Genomic DNA, 24,922 nt, shown 5'->3' with positions numbered 1-24,922 from the left:
GCATATGAAATTTTTAAAACAAGCATTAGGAGTTCATAAGAATACTGGCAATGACATGGTATATGGTGATCGAACTGGGAGTATTTCCACTTGACATACATATAAAGAGCAGAATGATGGGATATTGGTCTAAAATTATTTTAGGTAAAGATACAAAATTTTGTTCAGTAATGTATCACTGCTTGTTACATTTGGATAGGTTAAGGATATATACTTCTCCATGGTTAGCCTGTGTGTGTGTGTGTGTGTGTGTGTGTGTGGGGGGGGGGGTATGTGGGTGTGGGCGTGTGGGTGGGTGGGTGTCTTTCTTACAAAAATGCAATTTTTGGCAGACGGAATCATGCTCCCCTTGTATCCAGCTCACGCCCCCACAGACAACATAGCTCGTCACAGTTATCACTTATGTGTTCTAGCTCTGTGTTATAATGTGTCAGACATCAATAACATCAGTAGAAACATCTCAACTGTTGAAAATAAAGTAACATAGCCCGAGGAGCAAGGGATCGACGATGTTCCGTCAGTGTTCCCAGATAGCTTAGGTCGTCACAGTTATCAGTTATGTGTTCCAGCTCTGTGTTATAGCATGTCAGACATCAATAACATCAGTAGAAACATCTCAGCTGTTGAAAATAAAGTAACATAGCCCGAGGAGCAAGGAACGATGTTCCGTCACTGTTCCCAGATAACTTAGCTCGTAACAGTTATCAGTTATGTGTTCCAGCTCTGTGTTATAACATGTCAGACATCAGTAACATCAGTATAAACATCTCAACTGTTGAAATATGTTTGTTCTCACGAAATAATTAACATATATTTGATAAAACTGTGAAAATAAAGGGTAAGTAAAGACGTCACGAGCTGGCAATACGTGGCCTGGCTGAGCGCGCGCTACGATTGGTCCTAATTTCCCGTGGAGACAAGGTGTTCCAGACTTGGCGAATGTGCCTCCCGGTTATATTGTGCTTTGTGTTTTTTTCTGTTATTCAACAAGTAGCTCCTCTTCGTCTTTTTCCTTTTCCTATGACCCCCCCCCCTCTCTCTCTCTCTCTCTCTCAGAGAGAGAGAGAGAGAGAGAGAGAGAGAGAGAGAGAGAGAGAGAGAGAGAGAGAGAGAGAAGAATATTATGAGTTGGGTTGATTGTGCCTGTGTGTCAGCGGCGAGTGACTTTGATAATCTCTCTCTCTCTCTCTCTCTCTCTCTCTCTCTCTCTCTCTCTCTCTCTCTCTCTTTTATTGCTTGTGTGTTCGTTTATGTATGTGTAAGACTGTCCGTTTCTTTATGTCTCTTCCTCCTTGCATGTGTTTTTGTCAATCTATCTGTCTGTCTGTCTGTCTACTTGTCCGTATTTATGTATATATCTAGTATCTCTCTCTCTCTCTCTCTCTCTCTCTCTCTCTCTCTCTCTCTCTCTCTCTCTCTCTCTCTCTGCCTCTGAGAGAGAGAGAGAGAGAGAGAGAGAGAGAGAGAGAGAGAGAGAGAGAGAGAGAGAGAGAGAGAGAGAGAGAGAGAGAGAGAGAGAGAGAGAGAGAGAGAGAGAGAGAGAGAGAGAGAGAGAGAGAGAGAGAGAGAGAGAGCAAAGAGAGAGACAGAAACAGGGGGAGAGGGACAGGCAGAGACAGAGGCGGAGAGAGAGAAGCAGAGGCAGAGAGAAGCAGAGACAGAGGCAGAGACAGAGGCAGAGAGAGAGGCAAAGAGAGAAGCAGAGAGAGAGAGAGAGAGAGAGAGAGAGAGAGAGAGAGAGAGAGAGAGAGAGAGAGAGAGATAGGCAGAGGGAAACGGAGACAGAGGAAGAGTGAGAGAGGCAGAGAGAGAGGCAGAGAGTAGCAGAGACAGAGGCAGAGACAGAGGGAGAGAGAGAGGCAAAGGGAGAAGCAGAGACAGAGGCAGAGACAAAGGCAGAGACAGAGGCAGAAACAGGCAGAGAGAGAGAGGCAGAGAAAGAGGCAGAGAGAGAGGCAGAGAGAGAGGCAGAGACAAAGGCAGAGACAGAGGCAGAAACAGGCAGAGAGAGAGAGGCAGAGAAAGAGGCAGAGAGAGAAGCAGAGAGAGAGGCAGAGACAGACAGAGAGAGAGGCAGAGAGATGCAGAGACAGAGGCAGAGACAAAGGCAGAGACAGGCAGAGAGAGAGGCAGAGAAAGAGGCAGAGAGAGAAGCAGAGAGAGAGGCAGAAAGAGGCAGAGAGAGAGAGGCAGAAAGAGGCTGAGAGAGAGAGGCAGAAAGAGGCTGAGAGAGAGAGGCAGAAAGAGGCTGAGAGAGAGGCAGAAAGAGGCAGAGAGAGAGAGGCAGAAAGAGGCAGAGAGAGAGAGGCAGAAAGAGGCAGAGAGAGAGAGGCAGAAAGAGGCAGAGAGAGAGGCAGAAAGAGGCTGAGAGAGAGGCAGAAAGAGGCTGAGAGAGAGGCAGAAAGAGGCAGAGAGAAACATGCAAAAAGTCAGAGAAAGAAGCAGAGACAGAGGCAGAAAGGCAGAGAGATTGGCAGAGAGAGAGGCAGAAAGGCAGAGAGAGAGGCAGAGTGAGGAAGAGACAGAAGCAGAGAGGCAGAAAGGCAGAGAGAGAGAGAGAGAGAGAGAGAGAGAGAGAGAGAGAGAGAGAGAGAGAGCCGAGGAGAGACAGGAGCGCTTCCTCAGAGACCTGTGTAATGTGTATATTATAATGTACATGTGTATGTATGACTGTACGTGTGGCGACACCCGGTCGGTGTCGCACAACAGGATGTCTAACAACACGTCGTGCTTTTGGCCGTGGGAAGCTGTAATGAACTGACACTAGGATCAGCAAATGATGACTTTCATCACTCGTCGTCAACCGGAACCCACACCCTTCCGGACGAACTACAAGCAAATAAAACGGGCGAACAACGCGGAGAAGGTAGAGAAGACGGGTGACGGGCAGGCGAGCGGTGCTCTGGCGCCCCGCGCCCTGCAGCGGTGTGGCTGTCTCTGATTTCGTGCGTCTCGCTCACGTAAACTGTAAACCTTATGTAGTACAACTGTTAATATAGTTAAAATACATTTGGTATTTGTATTAACCTGAGAGAGAGAACTAAAGAGAACTAAAGTGAACTAAAGTGAACTTATAACGGCTACCGCTCGGCCACACATCACTTAACTAAAAGGCTATTGTGTTGTCTCATGACTTCTATCAACTGGAGAACGCAGGCAACGGTACATCGGACCTGACGTGAGATAGCAGTTCGCGCCTTAAACTTAAACGTAACACGTTACATTAACCACGTTAAAAATGACGCTTAAAAGTCGTTAACATAAATGATGTGCAGCGTGGTTACGAACTACTCCGAATTGTTATATCTCTCTCTCAACCGTAACTTCAGTGACGGTGTGTGAGGGCAGAGACAGTGAAGCGTGTAACAAGCGTTCTCCTGAGGTAGCGCGCGAGCTTCCTGCTCCGTGAGTCGAGTCAGCACACAGCCGCACCCGAGAGCACACCCCGCCCCGCCCCGCACCTCCACACAACCAAGTTTCCTCGGAGGTGTCTCGGCACTTGTTTCTTCCTACGACACAACTCGTCGTAGGTGCGCACTTATCTTCGCCAGGCAACTCGGACCTTTGAGGGTGACTGGTGGGCGTATATTGTCTGCCCGAGCCAAACCCTCCCCGCTACCAGACGGGGGACGGCAGACCCTGCCACCCCTGCAGCCCTGCCCTTGTCACCGGCGAGGAGAAGGACGCGAGCGTGCTGAGTAGTGGGGTATCGAGTTGCTGTCTTCGAGGTTTTTAACACATTATAGCTGACACTCATTGATACGGTTTCAGTAATTACACCACTTGCAACATTATTTCAGGTGCATTACTATTATTATGTTCACGTGTTTAGGCATGTGGGGCCGTATCTAATCTATTAGATTTTTCAGCTGTTGATTTTTCTGGCGTGTGGATGTTTAATATTTTTCTTTAGTAACATGGTTACGCATTTCACGTATAATCATTCATTTTCTTTTCTCCTTTCTTTTGTGTGTTTTATTGCACAGTGGAGAAGTTTTGTCTTGCTAAGCCTCACTCATTATTCTTTTTCCTCTTTTATTATGCATTTTAAAAGCATAGGGGAGGAGTGAGCACATACTTAGCGGTGAATGATTATTACTTTACTTATTTTTGCAGCAATATTTTTTTTCTTTAACCATTTTACTCCTCATTTTACTAGTAACTCTTTTAATGGCAGAGAAACCTGACCCGAGGACTATGAGGGGTGGGTAGAGAGAAAGAACAGTGCCGTCAAGGATAACGGTAACTGTTCTCATGTAAGGAGTGTAGCAGTCTTCAAAGGGTGCTTGCTCCTCCTACGCTGCATGTGCAACCAAGAGGTATTTACTTACCTTACTAATCCCACAATGGCTTCTGCCCCTAATCACCCGCTAACAGCAACAGCAGTTAGGCCTTTCACAGGTAGCAAAGGAGGCAGATTATTCGGCCAGGGACTTCTTGTTTCAAACTGAGATTGTCATGGACATTGCATTCGTGTCTAATCCGGGAGATAAAATATCGCTCAGCCGCTCGAAGGTCAATCTCGGAAACGGGAACGACGGCCCGCATAAACAAGAGCACGTTCACAGGACGGAAGGATTATGATGCGTTTCGGTCACTTTTTCTTGAAACATTTGGGGAAGACGGGCGACACAGCCTCGTAAAGGGTGTAAATTTTGCTGTGGACACTGTGCAAACGAGTGTCCTTTTTTTTTAACAGGCCAGTGGACGCCTATAGGTTATCTACTGATTTGATCTCGTGTTTTAAACAAGGAAACTGGACAGATGGAGAAACCATTTCTGTAGCTAATGCTAGATTATTACTAGAGTTCCTTGTGTACATCATTGTCCTTAAAGTTCCTCTTCGAAGGAGTGCAGTATCCCTTGACTACAGTCCCACTGGCAACCTACACGGTTTTATCAGCCAACTTTTATGGCACTTAAAGTAATTTGGGGTCATTTTTGAAGCTTTTTTTGCCGTCGACACGTTCGTCGGGAAGGGCCTTCGACCCTCTGACCTAAACCGGTCATGAAAAAAAAAAAATCCTTGGTGTGTTTTTACCCGTGGTTTAGGCAGAAATAGTTAGATAAATAGGTGGACGGAAATTTCAGCTTTACGATCTATTTTTTTTTTTAATACACATAATGTGCATAGTGATAGTCTCCAAAGACTAGCGCCAGCTTGAGGTTCAGCCTGACGCTGCTTTGTCTATCTTTCCACCAAACGAATATAAACTGCATCCTCGCAATTACTAATTTATATTTGGTTCCTGTGCTTTTGCTTGCATCTTTTTCATGCGAGAGGGGAGTGCTTGAGTAATACTTTTCACTCTAACCCACTATTTTCTATAATTACTGAGTTGATGCAAGGCAGTCAGTCTTCTTAGTTTTAATTGGAGCCGTAATACCCGAGGGTATAGACTAACATAGGGAGAGGTACTTTTTAACCTTGAACCTCATGTGCTTCTGCTTGAAACAGACATTTTTCTCTGCAAAGACAGACTTAACTAAACCTCAGCAGATGCTGTCCCTAACTTTTATTGTAACCAGCATGTGAATACCTGTAAGCTTTGGAAGTAAGCAGACAAGTCTTACTTACCCTTTGCTTGACATACCACTGTTACCCGTTACGGGAATTATTTTTGGCATCACAGATGTCAGTCATCCACGTTCATTACGATCGAGGGATAGGTGGAAATTTGTCTTTTTTTTTAATTTGATGTTTATTAATGCTGGAATTACTTTAATAAGTTATGCTGGAGTTATATATTTCAATGAGATTTGTTACAACAGTGATTTCACAACTTGGTGACAGGATTTTCTTTTATAGTACTGTAGACCTGAAAAACGGAGTATTAGGAGTTAGTGGTGCTAGAGACAGAGAAGTGTGTACCTAGCGTTCTCCAGATTTGTCCTTGTTATCACATTGTAACTATTAGGAGACTCTACAGATAACATTACCTCTTTTCACACAATCTTATCTATTGTTGTAAACCCCACCCGTCTCAAAGCCGTGCCGAGGGTAACAACACTGGCACTTAATTGTCATGCAACGGATGAGTGTTTCTCTGCGACAGTTTTGTGTCAAGGTGTGACTCGAAGGTTCAGTGTGTAGCAGATCTTCTTCAAGGATTGTTCCTTTTTCTTTTTACTGTTTCAAATAGCTCCATTACCATGTATCCTAATGACAATTTAGTCAATTTATTTTTCTAGGGTGTATCATGTAAATGATTTTTCGAGCTATTGTTTTATTTTCTCGGAATAGTACTCAACTTTCACGTCCACGACTCTAGCCCTATTTACCTCAACCTGTATGTACATTACCCATTTCTTGTTACTTCCATGATTATTATCATTGGCATTTCCCGATGTTGTATCGTTAGGCGGGCTCTGACTTGTACATATTTTTTTAATGCAACCATAACAGGACCTCGTTTAACTAGTACACATTGTGCGACTGTAACATGGGTAGGTACACTGCTTTTAAAGGTCGGGTGAGCCGCGAGGTCGCGACTTTTAGGGAACCGAGCGATGTAATGTTTATATTATAATGTACATGTGAATGTATGACTGTACGTGTGGCGACACCCGGTCGATGTCGCACAACAGGATGTTTAACAACACGTCGTGCTTTTGCACGTGGGAAGCTGTGATGAACTGACACTAGGATCAGCAAATGATGACTTTCATTAGCAGTCATCAACCGGAACCCACACCCTTCCGGACGAACTACAAGCAAATAAAACGGGCGAACAACGCGAAGACGAGGAGAGAAGACAGGTGACGGGCAGGCGAGCGGTGCTCCGCTGCCCCGCGCCCTGTGGTGTGGCTGTCTCTCATTTCGTGCGACTCGCTCACGCAAACTGTAAACTTTTGTATAATACTGTTAATATACTTAAAGTACATTCGTATGTTTTAATCTTCATGTGAGAGAGAGCTAAAGTGAACTAAAGTGAATTTATAACGGCTACCGCTCGGCCACACATCACTTAACTAAAAGGCTATTGTGTTATCTCAACCACTTCAATCAACTGGAGAAAGCAGGCAACGGTACACCGGACATGACGTGAGATTCGCGCCTTAAACTTAAAATTAACACTTAACACAAATCACATTAAAAAGTAAACACCTTTAAAAAAGGGTAACACCCTTCATCCATTTATAAACCTCGATCATGTCTCCACAAACCCTTCGCCTTTCTAGAGGATGCAAGTTTAATTGTTTGAGTCTTTCCTCGTATGGCAAGTTTCTCAACCCCTGAATCATCTTAGTCATCCTCCTCTGCACCGATTCTAACATTTTGATATCCATTATATAGTAAGGTGACCAGAACTGAACCGCATTGTCAAGATGAAGTCTAACTAATGCTAAATATGGTTTGAGGAAGACTTCGGCGCTTCTGTTGCTTACGCTCCTTGAAATAAATCCCAGTACCCTATTTGCTCGATTTCTAGCTTGAATGCATTGTGCCCTTAGAAGGAGATCAGAGCTAACTAAGACCCCTAAATCCCTCTCGCACCCAGACCTGCTTATGAGAGTGTCATTTAAGCAATAGTTATATGAGAGGTTGTTCCTACATACACTTAGATTACTGCACTTCCCTACATTGAACTCCATCTGCCATTTATCCGCCCGGTAAAACAATCTGTTTAGTTCATCCTGGAGAATACTAGCGTCCTGATCCAACTCAATTACTCTAACGATCTCGGTATCATCTGCAAACTTACTGACATCTCTACTAATTCCTGTATCTAAGTCATTGATATAAATAATACACAAAAGTAGACCTTTTTTTTTACAGCTAATGAGACAGCTTAAAGGGCACAAAGAAAAATATTAAAAAAAGCCCGCTACTCACTGCTCCTGAATAGAGGTCAAAGGAGTGTTCAAAAAGAGAGGTCAATTTCGGGAGGAGAGGTGTCCTGATACCCTCTTCTTGAAAGAGTTCAAGTCGTAGGCAGGAGGAAATACAGATGAAGGAAGATTGTTCCAGAGTTTACCAGCGTGAGGGATGAAAGACTGAAGATGCTGGTTGACTCTTGCATAAGGGGTTTGGACAGCATAGGGATGAGCATGAGTAGAAAGTCGTGTGCAGCGGGGCCGGGGGAGGGGGGGAGGCATGCAGTTAGCAAGTTCAGAAGAGCAGTCAGCATGAAAATATCGACAGAAGATAGAAAGAGAGGCAACATGGCGACGGAATTTGAGAGGTAGAAGACTATCAGTATAAGGAGGAGAGTTGATGAGACGAAGAGCCTTTGACTCCACTCTGTCAAGGAGAGCTGTGTGAGTGGACCCCCCCCACACATGAGATGCATACTCCATACGAGGGCGGAAAAGGCTCCTGTAAATGGATAGCAACTGTGCGGGGGAGAAGAACTGGCGGAGACGGTACAGAACGCCCAGCCTAGAGGAGGCTGCTTTAGAAAGAGATGAGATATGAAGTTTCCAGTTGAGATTTTGAGTTAAGGATAGACCGAGAATGTTTAGTGTTGAAGAAGGTGATAGCTGGGTGTTGTCAAAGAATAGGGGATAGTTGTTTGGAATATTGTGTCGAGTGGATAGGTGGAGAAACTGTGTTTTTGAGGCGTTGAAGGACACCAGGTTCCTCTTCCCCGAATCGGAAATAATAGTAAGGTCTGAGGCTAAGCGTTCTGTTGCCTCCAGCCTTGAATCGTTAAGTTTCTGTGGAGTGGGTCTTCTATTAAAATAAGTTAAATAATGCAGAGTGGAGTCATCGGCGTAAGAATGGATAGGACATTTCGTTTTGGAAAGATCATCAATGAACAACAGAGTGGGAGATAGGACAGAACCCTGTGGGACACCACTGTTAATAGGTTTAGGGGAAGAACAGTGACGGTCCACCACAGCAGATATAGAACGGTCAGAAAGGAAACTGGAGATAAAGGTACAGAGAGAAGGATAGAAACCGTATGAGGGTAGTTTCGAGAGCAAAGATTTGTGCCAGAGCCAATCAAAAGCTTTTGGTATGTCCAGCACAATAGCAAAGGTTTCACCGAAACGGCTAAGAAAGGATGACCAAGAGTTAGTTAGGAAGGCAAGGAGATCACCAGTAGAACGCCCCTTGCAGAACCCTTACTGGCGATCAGATAGAAGGTTAGAATTGGAAAGGTGCTTTTGAATCTTCCGGTTAAGGATTCATTCAAAAGTTTTAGATAGACAGGAAAGTAAAGCTATATGGCGGTAGTTTGAGGGATTGGAACGGTCACCCTTCTTAGGCACAGGCTGTACAAAGGCATACTTCCAGCAGGAAGGAAAGGGAGATGTCGATAGGCAGAGACGAAAGAGTTTGACCAGGCAGGGTGTCAGCATGGAAGCACAGTTTTTAAGGACAATAGGAGGCACTCCATCAGGTCCATAAGCCTTCTGAGAGTTGAGGCCAGAGAGGGCATAGAAAACATCATTTGGAAGAATTTTAATAACAGGCATAAAGGAGTCTGTAATGTGTATATTATAACATACATTCACACATTCACATGTATGTTATAATATACACGCTCCGTGACCGAGCGATGTAATGTGTATATTATAACATACAAGTCAGAGGGGGGATAAGTAGGAGGAATATGCCAAGAATCGTCCAGGGTGGAGTTCTTACAGAAAGTTTGAGCGAGGAGTTCAGCCTTAGAGACAGATGAGACGGCAGTGCTGCTGTTAGGGTTAAGGAGAGGAGGGAAAGAGGAAGAAGTGAAATTGGATTAGATATTTTTGGCTAGATGCCAGAAGTCACGGGAAGAATTAGAAGAAGCAAGATGTTGACATTTTCTATTGATAAAAAAAGTTTTGGTAAGTCGGAGAATAGATTTGGCACGATTCCGGGCTGAAATGTAAAGGTCAAAGTAAGCGGATGTTCGAAGGCTCTGGAACCTTTTATAGCACGAGAACGAGCATGATTAAACCAAGGTTTTTTTAGCATTGGGAGTAGAGAAAGAACGTGGAATGTATGCCTCTATTCGAGAGACAATCACCTCTGTGATGCGCTGGGCACACACAGAGGGGTCTCTCTCCTGGAAGCAATAATCATTCCACGGGAAATCGGAAAAGTACATCCTCAGGTCGTTCCATCGAACTGAAGCAAGATGCCAGAAGCATCGCCTCTTTGGTGGGTCCAGAGGATGAACAGGAGCGATAGGACAGGATACAGAAATAAGGTTATGATCGGAGGAGCCCAACGGAGAGAACAGTTTAACAGAGTAAGCAGAAGGATTAGAGGTAAGGAAGAGGTTTAGAATGTTGGGCCTGTCTCCAAGACGGTCGGGAATACGAGTAGGGTGCTGAACCAACTGTGAAAGAGGATGAAAGCCAAAGCTGGTGGTGAACATTGAAATCTCCTAAGATGGAGATTTCAGCGAAGGGAGAGTGAGTCAAGATGTGCTCCACTTTAGAGTTCAAATAGTCAAAGAATTTTACATAGTTAATAGAGTTAGGTGAGAGATAAACAACACAGATGAATTTAGTAATAGAATGACAATGAAGTCTTAGCCAGATGGTAGAAAATTCAGAAGAGTCAAGGTCGTGGGCACGAGAGCAAATGATGTTGTTGCGCACGTAAACGCAACATCCAACTTTGGATTGAAATTTAGGATAGAGATAGTAGGAGGGAACAGAGTAGAGGTTGCTGTCAGTAGGCTCAGAAACCTGTGTTTCGGTGAGGAAGAGAAGGTGAGGTTTAGAGGAAAATACCGAACCTTGTGGGACCTCACTCGTAACACATCCCCAGTCAGATCTTTTACCATTGATTTGCACTCTTTGCTTCCTATTGCTAAGCCACGCCTTGACCCAGTTCAAAACTTTATCCTCTACTCCGTGAGCCTATAATTTAAGCAACAGTCGTTGGTGAGTAATTTTGTCAAACGCTTTACTAAAATCAAGATAGATTACATCATAATTTTCATCTCTGTCTACCGCCTCAAATACTTTATTGTAGAAGGACAAGAGATTGGGGAGGCATGACCTACCTTTCGTGAACCCATGCTGCAAGTCGTGAATTAAGCTATGTTTCTCTAGATGCTCCAGAATGTTCCTGGCTATTATGGACTCCAGTATCTTGCCTATAAGCGATGTTAAGCTAATTGGGCGATAGTTTGAAGCAGCTGACCTGTCCCCCTTTTTGAAAATCGGCGTCACATTAGCTACTTTCCATAGGCTGGGCACATAAACAGTATTTACCGACATCTTAAAGATGTCGGTTAGTGGGTCACTGAGTACATCACTAAATTCCTTTAATACCCTCGGAAATATCCCGTCAGGCCCTGGCGACTTATTCTTCTTAAGCTTATCTATCTCATCCTGAACTACTTGCCTGGTAATGATTATATCCCTCAATTTATCGCCATCCCCTCCCTCGTACACCTGAACCCTTTCCGGAAATGTCATTCGATCCTCTTTAGTGAATACTGAAAGGAAGTAGTCGTTCAGCAATGTGCTCTTATTTTCGTAATTTTATACTAGCTCGCCTGTGTTTGTTTTCAGCCGTCCAATTTTCTCCCTTGTTTATGTTCTATACATCTGAAAGAAGCCCTTAGGATTACTTTTCGCCTCATTTGCTACTTTGATCTCATAGTTCATTTTTACTATCCTGGTATTTTTCTTCACTAATCTAGAAGTTCGACATACCGGCCCCTGAGATTTGTTTCACCATTCTGTATTTTCTGATAAATTCCCTTCTTTAACTTTATCTCGTGTTTTAGTCCACGAGTCATCCACTTGGGGTCATTGTTTTATTTTATAAGTGTTCGATGTGGTATATGCTGTCCTTGCCCTTCAACTATTACTCTAACTAAATTATTGTAAGACATTTCTACCTGGTTCTCATGGCTCTCCAACCCACAGTTCTGGCCCTTATGAATCCCTAAATTATCCCAGTTTACCCCTTCAAGATGTCTTCGAAGCCCCTCGTAATTTGCTCTTCTAAAATCTGGCACTAACACTGGGTTTGGTTCGCGGGTTACCTCCCAGTCTAAGCTAAAACGAACCGTTCTGTGGTCACTATTTCCTAACTCTCCGCCCACATCCAGCTTACGTAGCAAGTTTCCATTATTAGTTAGGACTAAGTCTAATATGTTATCTTCTCTGGTAGGCTCAGTAACTACCTGCTTAAGGAAATTATCTTGTATAACTTCAAGAAAATCCTCGGCTTCCAGGTCACTCACTAGGTCCCAGTCTATATTCCTATAATTAAAGTCCCCCATTACGCAGATATTTTTACTCCTACTTGCCCTGCAAATCTCCTGTAGTAATATACTCGTTTCCTGCCTGTTAAGGTTGGGTGGCTTGTACATAACTCCTAGAGGTAGTTTTTCTTTCCCTCTGTAAATGAGGACAGTATTTAGTAAAAGGTATGGAATGTTGGGCGTGTGTCGAAGGAGGTCGGGGATACGTGTACGTGTAGAGTGTTGAACCAACTGTTCTAGATCATTGAGGAAAGCAAAGTTGTGGATTTTTGTATCAGGCTGGTCAGTGAAAGGATGAGAGCCAAAGCTGGTGAACATTAAAACAGCAAAGGACAGTGAATCAAGATGTGCTACTCTTTGGAGTTGAAATAGTCAAAAAAGTTTACATAGCTGGTAGAGTTAGGTGAGCGATAGAAAGCACTGATATATCTAGTAATAGAATGGTAATAGAGCCAGATGGTATGGAATTCTGAAGAATCAGGATCCTGGGCACGAGAGGCAGTGGTGTAGTTGAGTATGTAGACACAACATTCAACTCTGGATTGAAATTTAGGTTAGAGACTAGGAGGGAAAAGAGTAGAGATTGCTGTCAATTTTTTTTTTTTTTTTTTTTTTTTTTTTTACATCTTGGCCTATTGCGCCGGTAGGCTTCTTCCCGGTGGATCCTGATGGTCGGTCCAAGGCTTCTTCCCGGTGGGTCCTGATGGTCGGCCCAGCCCGCTCTGGCGCAGGCGAGTGTTTATAGTGGCGCCATCTTGCATTGGCTCATGCTGCCCTGCCGGAGCTCATCTTTAATCCTAGAATCTAGAGTCCGGGTTGATAGGTGGTCTTCTGGACAGCATATGGGTAGTTTTAAGCCACTCGGCGGCGGCTGAAAAATCCCAGCTTGGTGGCACCGGTCGGGGATTGAACTCGCGTCCTCCTGAACGCGGGGCCGTCTTACTATCTGTTCAGCCACCGCCTACCCTGGTTACCACAGAAACCTGATTTTCGGTGAGGAAGAGACTGTGAGGTTTAGAAGAGGGGAGATTGTGTTCCAGAGAATGGAAATTAGTGCAAAGACTGCGAAATTAATGAACAGGAAGTCGGGCGAGCAATCATGATATCTCATTGGACTAAGGCTAAGAGTGGAGTCTGATCTAGAGGCAGTTAAGGTACCTACCACAAAAGATGAGGACTTTCTTTTTCTACATTTTGCCTATAGCGCTGGTAGCCTTTCTTGGTTTGGACTGGTGGTCGGCTACAGCTTTCTATGGCGCAGGCGAGTGTTTATAGTGGCACCATCTTGCTTGGCTCATGCTGCCCCCAGGAGTTCCTCTTCGATGCTCTCTTTTAGAGATAAAGTCAAGAGTCCAGGTTGATAGGTGGTGTTCAGGTTAGCATGTGGATAGTCTTAGGACACTCGGCGGTGACTGACAAATCCTAACTTGTGGCGGCTGGCGGGACGCAAACCCGCTTCCTTCTGGACGCCGCGCCCGCATGCTAATCACTCAGCCACTGCCTCCCCGGTATGGTGTGTGTGTTGTGTACACACACTCAAAAAACTATCGTTACACATTCAGCACGATACAAACAGAGAAGAAAGACGAAGCCATTGAGAACAGGCTACTCATGTTGTTATCACTGCGTGTGTTGGGTGTGGGTTCACTTGCCTGAACTAAGTGAGCGGGACTCGTAAATAAAGCAGTAGAATTTGAGCTGGCACAGTAACGCTTCATGAAACACACAGGTGGAGTCTTAGTCGAAGTTAATTAATCTGTGTTCAATGTAGGTATAATATTGTAGTGTTTTGGGTGATGAAATTATGCTTTAACACCTAACACACAAGTGAAGAGTTAAAATTTCGTCCATTTAGAACAAGTATGATAAACACCTTGCGGTGATGAGTCACTCAGGATTTGGATATCAGAGTGAATCCCACTGACTGATAGCCACATACGGCTCCACTGAGCCGAGGAGGTTACGTAAAACTCAAATAACTCTTATGATAGATTTATAGTGGATTATAAACTTGACTTAGGATTAGGAGGTTACGTAAAACTTAAATAACCCTTATGATAGATTTATAGTGGATTCTAAACTTGACTTATCACCCAAATGGTAAGATAACGTTGGCATTGGTTTCACTGGGATAGCACGCACTACTCGAGTCACGGTATTCGCTTGTTTCGAAACAATCATGGAATGCACCCAATAAGATTAATTCTCTAATAATTATTGGCGAGTCATTATACCAACATGTTTGACAAAACGCCCGCGCGCAAAGTTTCAACTTTTTATTAGGCATTGAGGCAGCACAAGAGAGAAGGGTAGCCCAGGAGTAGATTGAAACAACCCTTAGAAGTCCATGCATTTCTGTTTAAACTTTATTTTTCTTACCAGCAATGCTTTTGGCTTTGCCTTTTGAGATTCTTTTTTTCAGATGCCCATAACTTGTTCATGACAGAAAATATACGTTCAGTGGAAGCATTAGTTCCAGGATGGCACATTATGAACTGAACTATATCCGACATGCGTTGATGGTTGTTTTTGTCTCTGACATGGGAGAATGCTTCTACCCACCGCTGTTACGTATATCATATGAGCATTACTGTTTAATAATTTGTGAATATAAAGCTTAAACAAGTGGCACTCAAATCACTCCGTTAATATTATGGTGATATTTGGTATATCAGTGTCTCCCTTCCTCTCTATCATTCCCTTACGGGGGTCCTGTCCTGCTTCCCCCAGCAGTGCTGAGGTGGTGGGGGTGATCGCACTCTTACCAACCCTGCCGTGATTACCGGATTGTTCAGTGTGAAATTCGTCGGACCCCATTGAAACGATAGTTTTTTTAGTGTGTTCATGTAGTGTGTGGTGTGGGAAGTAAGCGGAGCTATCTTTAGAGAGCATGCTGAATTACTCTCCAGTTGTAATGAGACAATTGGGAAACAGAGAGTGAGGACACGGAAAGGGTCTTTCCTTGGTTTGCAGTACCCCCTCTCCTCCTGTATATACCTCACCGGGAGTGGCTTACGCACACTTCAGCAAGTGTCTACCTGCCTACTCCCTACAGTCCGTACGGGGTATCAATTCACCTCTCCGCTGCTTGAGGCCCATCGATTACTTTTCCATGACGGCTTATTATTTCTTAACCAACAGTTTTTACATTTTTTGCGTTACCTACCGCAAAAACCACGAATGTAAAGCACTTATTTGAAGACCAGTATTTGAAATAGTCGCACCAAGAATATCACCCTTCTAACATCAAACTAAATTATATAGGAGCGAAAGGAGAGTATACAGAAAAGAGTTGGTAAACGAAAGAGCCCAACACACACACACACACACACACACACACACAGACACACACATACCTGGTAAAGCCACCCAACAACAGAGACTCAGCGAGCTCGTCCAGCTGTTCCGCTTCGTTTTCAGTGATTGTAGTGCGTGGAACACTAATGAGCCCCCACCTCAGGCCACCTGCGGCCAGATCCCGCAACAGCTGTCTCCATGCGTCAGCACCCAGCTTACCACCGGGAAACGTGATACCAATATTCCTGTAGGTGAGAAGACATATGTCATCAGTTCCGGCAGCGGTTAGTTACGAGTTTTGATGACGGTGCTCCCGGTTCCGGAGAGAGAGATTTACATAGAAAATCGGACCACACAGACCCCATGGTCCAGACTAGGTGGCCTGTCCTTAAACCTAAGTGATTCTACATTAATCAGATGGCACCAAAACGTTGCATTTCTACTCTAGTTAATATTAAGTTCAAGAAAGTGACGGTCGAGCTTGTTTTTAAAGGAGTTAGTCGTGTTACACTGGACCACTGAAGGTGGGAGCTTATTCCATTCTCGTACTACAACGTTGGTGAAGAAAAAATTGGTGCAGTCTGAATTTACTTGTCTACACTTGAGTTTTATGCCACTGTTCCTCGTTCGTAAAGTGTCATCGATCATAAACAATTTTGATCTGTCTACATTCGTGAAACCATTAAGTATTTTAAAACATTCGATCAGTTTTCCTCGGAGGCGACGTTTCTCAAGAGAGAAAATGTTAAGGGTGGAAAGCCTTTCTTCGTAGGATTTGTTGCATGCACAAGGAGGGGATCATTTTTGTTGCCCGACGCTGAACACCTTCTAATTTAGCAATGTCCTTTCCATGGTGGGGAGACCAAAACTATACCGCATATTCCAAGTGGGGTCTGACTAAACTATTGTAGAGCGGAAGTATTACATCTTTATTCTTGAATAAAAAGTTTCTTTTAATAAAACCCAACATTCTGTTCGCTTTATTTGCTGCATCGATGCATTGCTGTGAGAATTTGAGTTTTGACGTGATTTTGACCCCCAAGTCCTTAACACACTGAACGCTTATGAGTTTAACGCCGCGCATTTCGTAATCGAACTTTTTATTTCTTGTTCCAACTTGAAGGACCTGGCACTTGTCTACGTTAAAGGGTAACTCCCATCTTTTTTTTTGTTTTTTTTTACAGCTAAGGAGACAGCTCAAGGGCGCAAGAAAAATATATAAAAAGCCCGCTATTCACTGTTCCTGAATAAAGGTCAAAGGTGTCCAAAAAGAGAGGTCAATTTCGGGAGGAGAGGTGTCCTGATACCCTCCTCTTGAAAGAGTTCAAGTCGTAGGCAGGAGGAAATACAGATGAAGGAAGATTGTTCCAGAGTTTACCAGCGTGAGGGATGAAAAAGTGAAGATGCTGGTTGACTCTTGCATAAGGGGTTTGGACAGTATAGGGATGAGCATGAGTAGAAAGTCGTGTGCAGCGGGGCCGCGGGAGGGGGGAAGGCATGCAGTTAGCAAGTTCAGAAGAGCAGTCACCATGAAAATATCGATAGAAGATAGAAGGAGAGGCAACATGGCGGCGGAATTTGAGAGGTAGAAGACTATCAGTATGAGGAGAGCTGATGAGACGAAGAGCCTTTGACTCCACTCTGTCAAGGAGAGCTGTGTGAGTGGACCCCCCACACACATGAGATGCATACTCCATACGAGGGCGGACAAGGCTCCTGTAAATGGATAGCAACTGAGCGGGGGAGAAGAACTGGCGGAGACGGTACAGAACGCCCAGCCTAGAGGAAGCTGATTTAGTAAGAGATGAGATATGAAGTTTCCGGTTGAGATTTTGAGTTAAGGATAGGCCTAGAATGTTTAGTGTTGAAGAAGGTGATAGCTGGGTGTTGTCAAAGAATAGGGGATAGGTGTTTGGAAGATTGTGTCGAGTGGATAGGTGGAGAAACTGTGTTTTTGAGGCGTTGAAGAGCACCAGTTTCCTCTCGCCCCAATCGGAAATAATAGTAAGGTCTGAGGCTAAGCGTTCTGTTGCCTACAGCCTTGAATCGTTAAGTTCCTGTGGAGTGGGTCTTCTATTTAAAGAAGTTGAGTAATGCAAAGTAGAGTCATCGGCGTAGGAATGGATAGGACAGTTCGTTTTGAAAAGAATATCATCAATGAACAACAGAAAGAGAGTGGGAGATAGGACATAACCCTGTGAGACACCGCTGTTAATAGGTTTAGTGGAAGAACAGTGACCGTCCACCACAGTAGAAATAGAACGGTCAGAAAGGAAACTGGAGATAAAGGTACAGAGAGAAGGATAGAAACCGTAGGAGGGTAGTTTAGAAAGCAAAGATTTGTGCCACACCCTATCAAAAGCTTTTGATATGTCCAGCGCAATAGCAAAGGCTTCACCGAAACGGCTAAGAAAGGATGACCAAGAGTCAGTTAGGAAGGCAAGGAGATCACCTGTAGAACGCCCCTTGCGGAACCCATACTGGCGATCAGATAGAAGGTTAGAAGTGGAAAGGTGCTTTTGAATCTTCCGGTTAACCCGTGGGCTTCGGCTATAGGAAAGCCGAAAAGTGGCCGAGAAACGGCAATATTACACTCCATTTTGAGACTAAGAACATGGAACGTACATCAGAATACTCCTCTCATAATCATAAAGCTGTTAAAAATATTTACTTTTACTCAAACTTCATTCATTTTGTGACGCGTGGCATCTAGCCGAGAGTCGCTTGTCGTCTACTTTAGATAATTTGACAAGTGATTACTGTGTGGATAGCTAATTCAATCTGCCATGACCTTACAGCACCACCTATGACAAAAAAGCCCATCTCAAGATCACTCACCCACCACTGTGACCCAGGTCATGTATGGTGGGTTGCTCTACGCCACCACCGCCTACAATTAGCTCGAATTATGGGTTTTATGGTGAGCCCATTTTACGGTCCACCGTACCACAGCCACGACTCGTGAAAGCCCAGAAAATGGTCTACCGACGTTCTCGGGTTAAGGATTGATTCAAAAGCTTTAGATAGACAGGAAAGTAAAGCTATAGGGCGGTAGTTTGAGGGATTGGAACGGTCACCCTTCTTAGGCACAGGCTGTACAAAGGCATATTTCCAGCAGGAAGGAAAGGTAGATGTTGATAGGCAGAGACGAAAGAGTTTGACCAGGCTGGGTGTCAGCACGGAAGTACAGTTTTTAAGGACAATAGGAGGCACTCCATCAGGTCCATAAGCCTTCTGAGAGTTGAGGCCAGAGAGGGCATAGAAAACATCATTTGGAAGAATTTTATTAACAGGCATAAAGGAGTCAGAGGGGGTATGAGTAGGAGGAATATGCCCAGAATCGTCTAGGGTGGAGTTCTTACAGAATGTTTGAGCGAAGAGTTCAGCCTTAGAGACAGATGAGATGGCAGTGCTGCCGTAAGGGTTAAGGAGAGGTGGGAAACAGGAAGAAGTGAAATTGGAGGAGATATTTTTGGCTAGATGCCAGAAGTCACGGGAAGAATTAGAAGAAGATGTTGACATTTTCTATTGATAAAAGTTTTGGTAAGTCGGAGAATAGATTTGGCACGATTCCGGGCTGAAATGTAAAGGTCAAAGTTAGCGGGTGTTCAAAGGTTCTGAAACCTTTTGTGAGCTGCCTCTCTATCTTTAATAGCACGAGAACAGGCATGATTAAACCAAGGCTTTTTAGCATAGGGAGTAGAGAAAGAACGTGGAATGTATGCCTCTGTATACCTCTGTGATGCGCTGGGCACACACAGAGTGGTCTCTCTCCTGAAAGCAGTAAGCATTCCACGGGAAATCGGAAAAGTACATCCTCAAGTCGTCCCACCGAGCTGAACAAAATGCCAGAAGCATCGCCTCTTCGGTGGGTCCAGCGGATGTACAGGAGCGATAGGACAGGATACAGAAATAAGGTTATGATCGGAGGGGCCCAACGGAGAGAACAGTTTCACAGAGTAAGCAGAAGGATTAGAGGTAAGGAAGAGGTCTAGAATGTTGGGCCTGTCTCCCAGACGGTCGGGAATACGAGAAGGGTGCTGAACCAACTGCTCTAGTTCGTTGAGGAGAGCAAAGTTGTAGGCTTGTTCACCAGGGTGGTCAGTGAAAGAGGATGAAAGCCAAAGTTGGTGGTGAACATTGAAATCTCCTAAGATGGAGATTTCAGCGAAGGGAGAGTGAGTCAAGATGTGCTCCACTTTAGAGTTCAAATAGTTAAAGAATTTTACATAGTTAGTAGAGTTAGGTGAGAGATAAACAGCACAGATGTATTTAGTAATAGAATGACAATGAAGTCTTAGTCAGATGGTAGAAAATTCAGAAGAGTCAAGGTCGTGGGCACGAGAGCAAGTGACGTCGTTGCGCACGTAGACGCAACATCCAGCTTTGGATTGAAATTTAGGATAGAGATAGTAGGAGGGAACAGAGTAGAGGTTGCTGTCAGTAGCCTCAGAAACCTGTGTTTCGGTGAGGAAGAGAAGGTGAGGTTTAGAGGAGGAGAGATGGTGTTCCACTGAATGAAAACTATAACGAAGACCGCGAATGTTGCAGAAATTGATAAGGAGGAGTTTCGAGGCGTCATCAGGTCACCTCTAAAGTCGGCAGCCAGAAGGGGAGTCCTCCCTGGGGAAATTTATGGTACCCCCCCTCCCAGGCGGGGACTCCGAGGCTCTGTAATTTTTCGCTATTTTGAATTTTGAATTTTGGGAAAAGGTGTGTATGTTGTGTGAATGTAGTGTGGTGTAAAAAGAGAGAGGAACTGTCTTTAGAGAGCATGCTGAACTGCTCTCTGGTGTTGATGAGACAAAAGGGAAACGGTTAGTGAGGACATGGGAAGGGTCTTTGAAGGGCTTCAGCACCCTCCTCGCTTCCCATATATCCTCGCCGGGAGTAGCTCACGCTCGTTCGGTAGGTGTCTTCCTACCTACTCCTTCTTGGAGGCTTTGCCTGTCTTCGTCAGTGAGAACCGAGTTACCAATCTTTGTGGCGTCTGCTAATTTACTAATGAGATTATTGAGTCCAACATCCACATCGTTGATGTAAATATCGAAGAGCACTGGGCCAATAACCGAGCCCTGAGGAACGCCACTATAGTCCGGCAAATCTTAAGTGGCGGCTCTGACGTAGACAGCCCGCTAGACACTGGTGCTGTCTTCAACTGACCTCGCGTACCGTGCCTCTCACACCCTTCTCTCTCTCTCTCTCTCTCTCTCTCTCTCTCTCTCTCTCTCTCTCTCTCTCTCTCTCTCTCTCTCTCTCTCTCTCTCTCTCTCTCTCTCACTCTAGTATAAAAACAAATATGCTTTTTATGATTGATTCTCTATCTGTGAGTGAATACAAAGAAATTTGTACAACACTTGGCATCGTTGCCAGCGCGGCGTTGTCAGCTCAAGTCAACCTAACACACCGCAGTTGCCAGTTGCTCTGCCTGCTTTAATTATCGCATTTCTGCCATTTTTTGGTGTGTGTCTGCCATCTGCCATACAATATCAGCCATATGGTATAATTATGATAAAATATGGAAACTGTACCTGTATATAGAATATCACGACCGTCAAGCAAATTCTGATTTGAGTCATCCAGGCAAATGGTGAGGTTCCGCTGGGGGTGGCCAGGGAGTGGGGAAGGAGTGGTCGCTAAGAACATTAAAATATTACACTTTGACCTTATTTCCACATCACCCGAGAGGTAAAGAGTCTTGGTGCATTTTTAAAGAGGTTTATTAATGATATTATTATTATTATGCATTGTCGTGCACCATACTCCCCGAATGAGAGTACACCCCCACTTTTCTCGCACACACACACACACACACACACACACACACACACAGAGAGAGAGAGAGAGAGAGAGAGAGAGAGAGGCATGGTGTGCGGGGTCAGTTGGAGACGTGGCACCAGGGTCTAGCGGTCTGTCTACGTCAGAGCCGCCACTTAAGATTTGCCGGACTATAGTGACCGGTGCCCACTCTGAGTTAAATCCGTCAATCACCACTCTTTGTTGTATGTTGCTCAACCAATTCGCGATCCATTGGTTTACTTGACCGTCAATACCTATTTGTTTTAATTTATAAAGTAATTTATGATGTGGGACTTTATCAAACGCTTTCTGGAAATCAAGATAGACTACGTCCAGTGATTTGGTTACGTCATAAACTGAAAAGAGGTCGTTATAAAAGGTCAATAGGTTTGATAGGTAGGATCTTTTGTTACGAAAGCCATGTTGTGAATCTCCAATTAACGAGTGGCTTTCAAGGTAACTCACAATTTTGTCTCTAATTATGCTCTCAAGTAGCTTACCTACAACTGAAGTTAGACTAATGGGTCTGTAATTACCTGGTACTTTTTTGTCTCCTTTCTTAAAAATCGGTGTCACGTTTGCCTTTTTCCAATCCGAAGGGACGATGCCTTGTCGCAAGGGCATATTGAATACGGTTGTGAGGGAGGAGAGTATTTCGCTCTTTGTTTCTTTAAGCAGTATAGGATATACTTTATCGGGTCCGGGACTTTTATTTGTTTTAAGTGATTGGAGAGCTTTAAGGACTTCATCGGTTCTAATTTCAAAATTAGGCAATGCATGCTCGAGATTTACATTAGTACTGGTGCTGGTGGTAGTGAGAGGAAGACTGTAAGTATTGAACACCGAGGAAAAGTAACTGTTTAAGAGGTTTGCAATTTGTTGGCTGTCAGTCACTAGTGCACCGTCGTTGTTTGTTAAAGGTCCAATTCCACTTCTGATCGCCTTTCTGTTGTTTATGTAACTGAAGAAGGATTTCGGATTATTTTTACAGTTGGCTGCAATATTTTCCTCATATCTACGCTTTGCCTGACATACTAATCTTTTTACTCGTCGCCTGGCATTATGATAAAGTCTAATGTTTTCGGGCGTGCTTTGTTCTTTCTTTAACCTGTAAGACAATTTTCTCTCCTTGCCTGAGTGTTTAATTTCGCTATTAAACCAAGGTGGGCTTTTATTAGTGTTATTTCGCTTCTCGCACAAGGGGACGAATGTGTTCTGCTGAGTGAGTAAATGATTTTTAAAGCTTAGCCAGGCTTCCTCTACATTGCCGTCATCTGATAGTTGTATTTCTGTTAGTTTTTGTCGGATTTCTACGAAGTTAGCTCTTTTGAAATTGGGCACCTTTACTTTATTTTCAGTCACTGATGTTTAGGCTCTAATGTCGACGCGCACTAATTTATGATCGCAAGAACCGAGGTGTTATCCTACCGTGACATTACTGATTAAGTTATCTTGGGTAGTTATAACAAGGTCGAGTATGTTATTTTGCCGAGTTGGTTCAGAAACCATTTGGCTTAGATAATTTTCTTCTAAAAATTCAATCATTCTATGTGACTCGCCTTCTGCACCTGACAGTGTCTCCCAGTCGATAGGGGGGAGGTTAAAGTCTCCTAATATCAGTGAGTCGTTGTTATTAAGTGACTGCCTTTCATGATCGTCATCGAGTGATTGCCCAGGATGCCTGTAGGTGACAGATATATTTAAATTGACTTTTGCAATGTTTATTCGCACACAAATGTTCAACGTTATTGTCTCTTGGTGTTTTGTCAGTGGGTTGCAAATAGGTTTTGACAAAAAGGGCGACGCCACCGCCTCTACGGTTTACACGATCTTTGTTGAAGAATCTGTAGCCATCTATGTTGTATTCGGAACTTAAATCAATATTTGCGGTGTCGATAAATGTTTCGGTTATAGCAATTATGTCAATATTTTATGTTAGAGCAAGACATCTCAGCTCATCAAACTTGTTTCTTAGGCTATGCGCATTGAAACTAAGTATTTTTAAGTTATCTAGAGGCTTGTTATTAGAGGTGGTGGTACTTGCGGGATCACGGTTACGAGTTTGTTGCGATGCATGGCGTCTATTTCACGGGCGGGGTGGAAGGGCGTGGCTGAGAGTCGTTTTTTGATGGGGTGTCGAGGTACTGCGTCGTTTAGGAGCCTTCCGAATCTGGCTGCCCCGATGGAGGACAGGTGTATTTCGTCCCTGTGGAAGAGTTCACTTTGTCCGGAGAGAGAGAGAGAGAGAGAGAGAGAGAGAGAGAGAGAGAGAGAGAGAGAGAGAGAATGCAGGCTCATCACAATGTCTTTAGGGTTATGGGACTGCTACACTGGTGGCTCCTCCGCTGAGGCGGGGCACGAAATACCACCCCCTGCTCATAACGGTGCAGCTGGCAGGCCCGACATCCCAGGAGACGCTGCCTCTGCCCCACCTACCGCCTCACCCGGCTCACAACAGCCCTCGCCTCCTCGACCTGACCACCCACTTCCCACCGCACTTGCCCCACCATCGCGATCTAACTTCCCGACTCCCACTTGGCTACCCGACCTTCACTCTGCACCCCCCCCCCCCCCCAGCATCCCCCACCACCGCCTTCATCTAAGGCCAGTTTCTTCCCAGGTCAGGCCGGGGTCACTACGCGCTACCCTCCACCCATCCCTTCCCGCGAAACAGTGTCTATTAGAGGTTTATTTTTGCTATTAATGTAATTTAGTGACGCCTAACACGTATGCAGTTCCGAATTGCAAAGGAAACTACAGGTCCGGACCAAAAGTGCATGTGTTTTCCTTCCCCAAAGATGAAGAACTCCCGGAAATGGCTGCGCTGTATCAAGAGGGACAACTACACACCGAACAAGCACATCAGGGTAAGTCCTTCTCATTTTCTTTTAACTTCATCGTTATATTTTGGGGCCAAGAAGAGACAGAGACAGAGGCACAGGGACAGAGAAACAGAGACACAGAGAGACAGACAGATAAAGAGAGAGAGAGAGAGAGATAGACAGACATTCAGAGAGAGAGAGAGAGAGAGAGAGAGATTTCAATGTTCACCACCAGCTTTGGCTTTCATCCTCTTTCACTGACCAGCCTGGTGAACAGGCCTACAACTTTGCTATCCTCAACGATCTAGAGCAGTTGGTCCAGCACCCTACACGTATTCCCGACTGTCTTGGAGACAGGCCCAACATTCTAGACCTCTTCCTTACCTCAAACCCTTCTGCTTACTCTGTCAAACTGTTTTCTCCGTTGGGCTCCTCCGATCACAACCATATTTCTGTATCCTGTCCTATCGCTCCTGTACACCCTCTGGGCCCACCGAAGAGGCGATGCTTCTGGCATTTTGCTTCAGCTCGGTGGGACGACTTGAGGATGTACTTTTCCGATTTCCCGTGGAATGAGTATTGCTTCCAGGAGCGAGACCCCTCTGTGTGTGCTCAGCGCATCACAGAGGTGATGGTCTCTGGAATGGAGGCATACCTTCCACTTACTTTCTCTACTCCTCACGCTAAAAAGCCTTGGTTTAATCACGCTTGCTCTCGTGCTGTCAAAGATAGAGAGGCAGCTCACAAAAAGTACCAGAGCCTTCGAACTAATGCTAATCATGAACTTTACATTTCTCCCCGGAATCGTGCCAAATCTATTCTCCGCCTAACCAA

General features: G+C 44.5%; 1 protein-coding gene across 1 annotated transcript in view; it reads right to left on the bottom strand.

Moving 5' to 3' along the window:
- Window positions 1-24,922, bottom strand: part of LOC126992931 (uncharacterized) — a 99,929-nt gene that overhangs the window by 11,078 nt on the left and 63,929 nt on the right. Inside the window, exon 5 of the mRNA XM_050851765.1 lies at window positions 15,527-15,712. Within this exon, the coding sequence (XP_050707722.1) occupies window positions 15,527-15,712 (186 nt within the window). The remainder of the gene's footprint in view (window positions 1-15,526; window positions 15,713-24,922) is intronic.

This window comes from Eriocheir sinensis, unplaced genomic scaffold (assembly GCF_024679095.1).
Source record: "Eriocheir sinensis breed Jianghai 21 unplaced genomic scaffold, ASM2467909v1 Scaffold523, whole genome shotgun sequence".
NCBI classification, from domain to species: Eukaryota; Metazoa; Arthropoda; class Malacostraca; order Decapoda; family Varunidae; genus Eriocheir; species Eriocheir sinensis.
The sequence above is the reverse complement of the archived record's forward strand: the minus strand, read 5'-3'. Positions and strand labels throughout refer to the sequence as shown.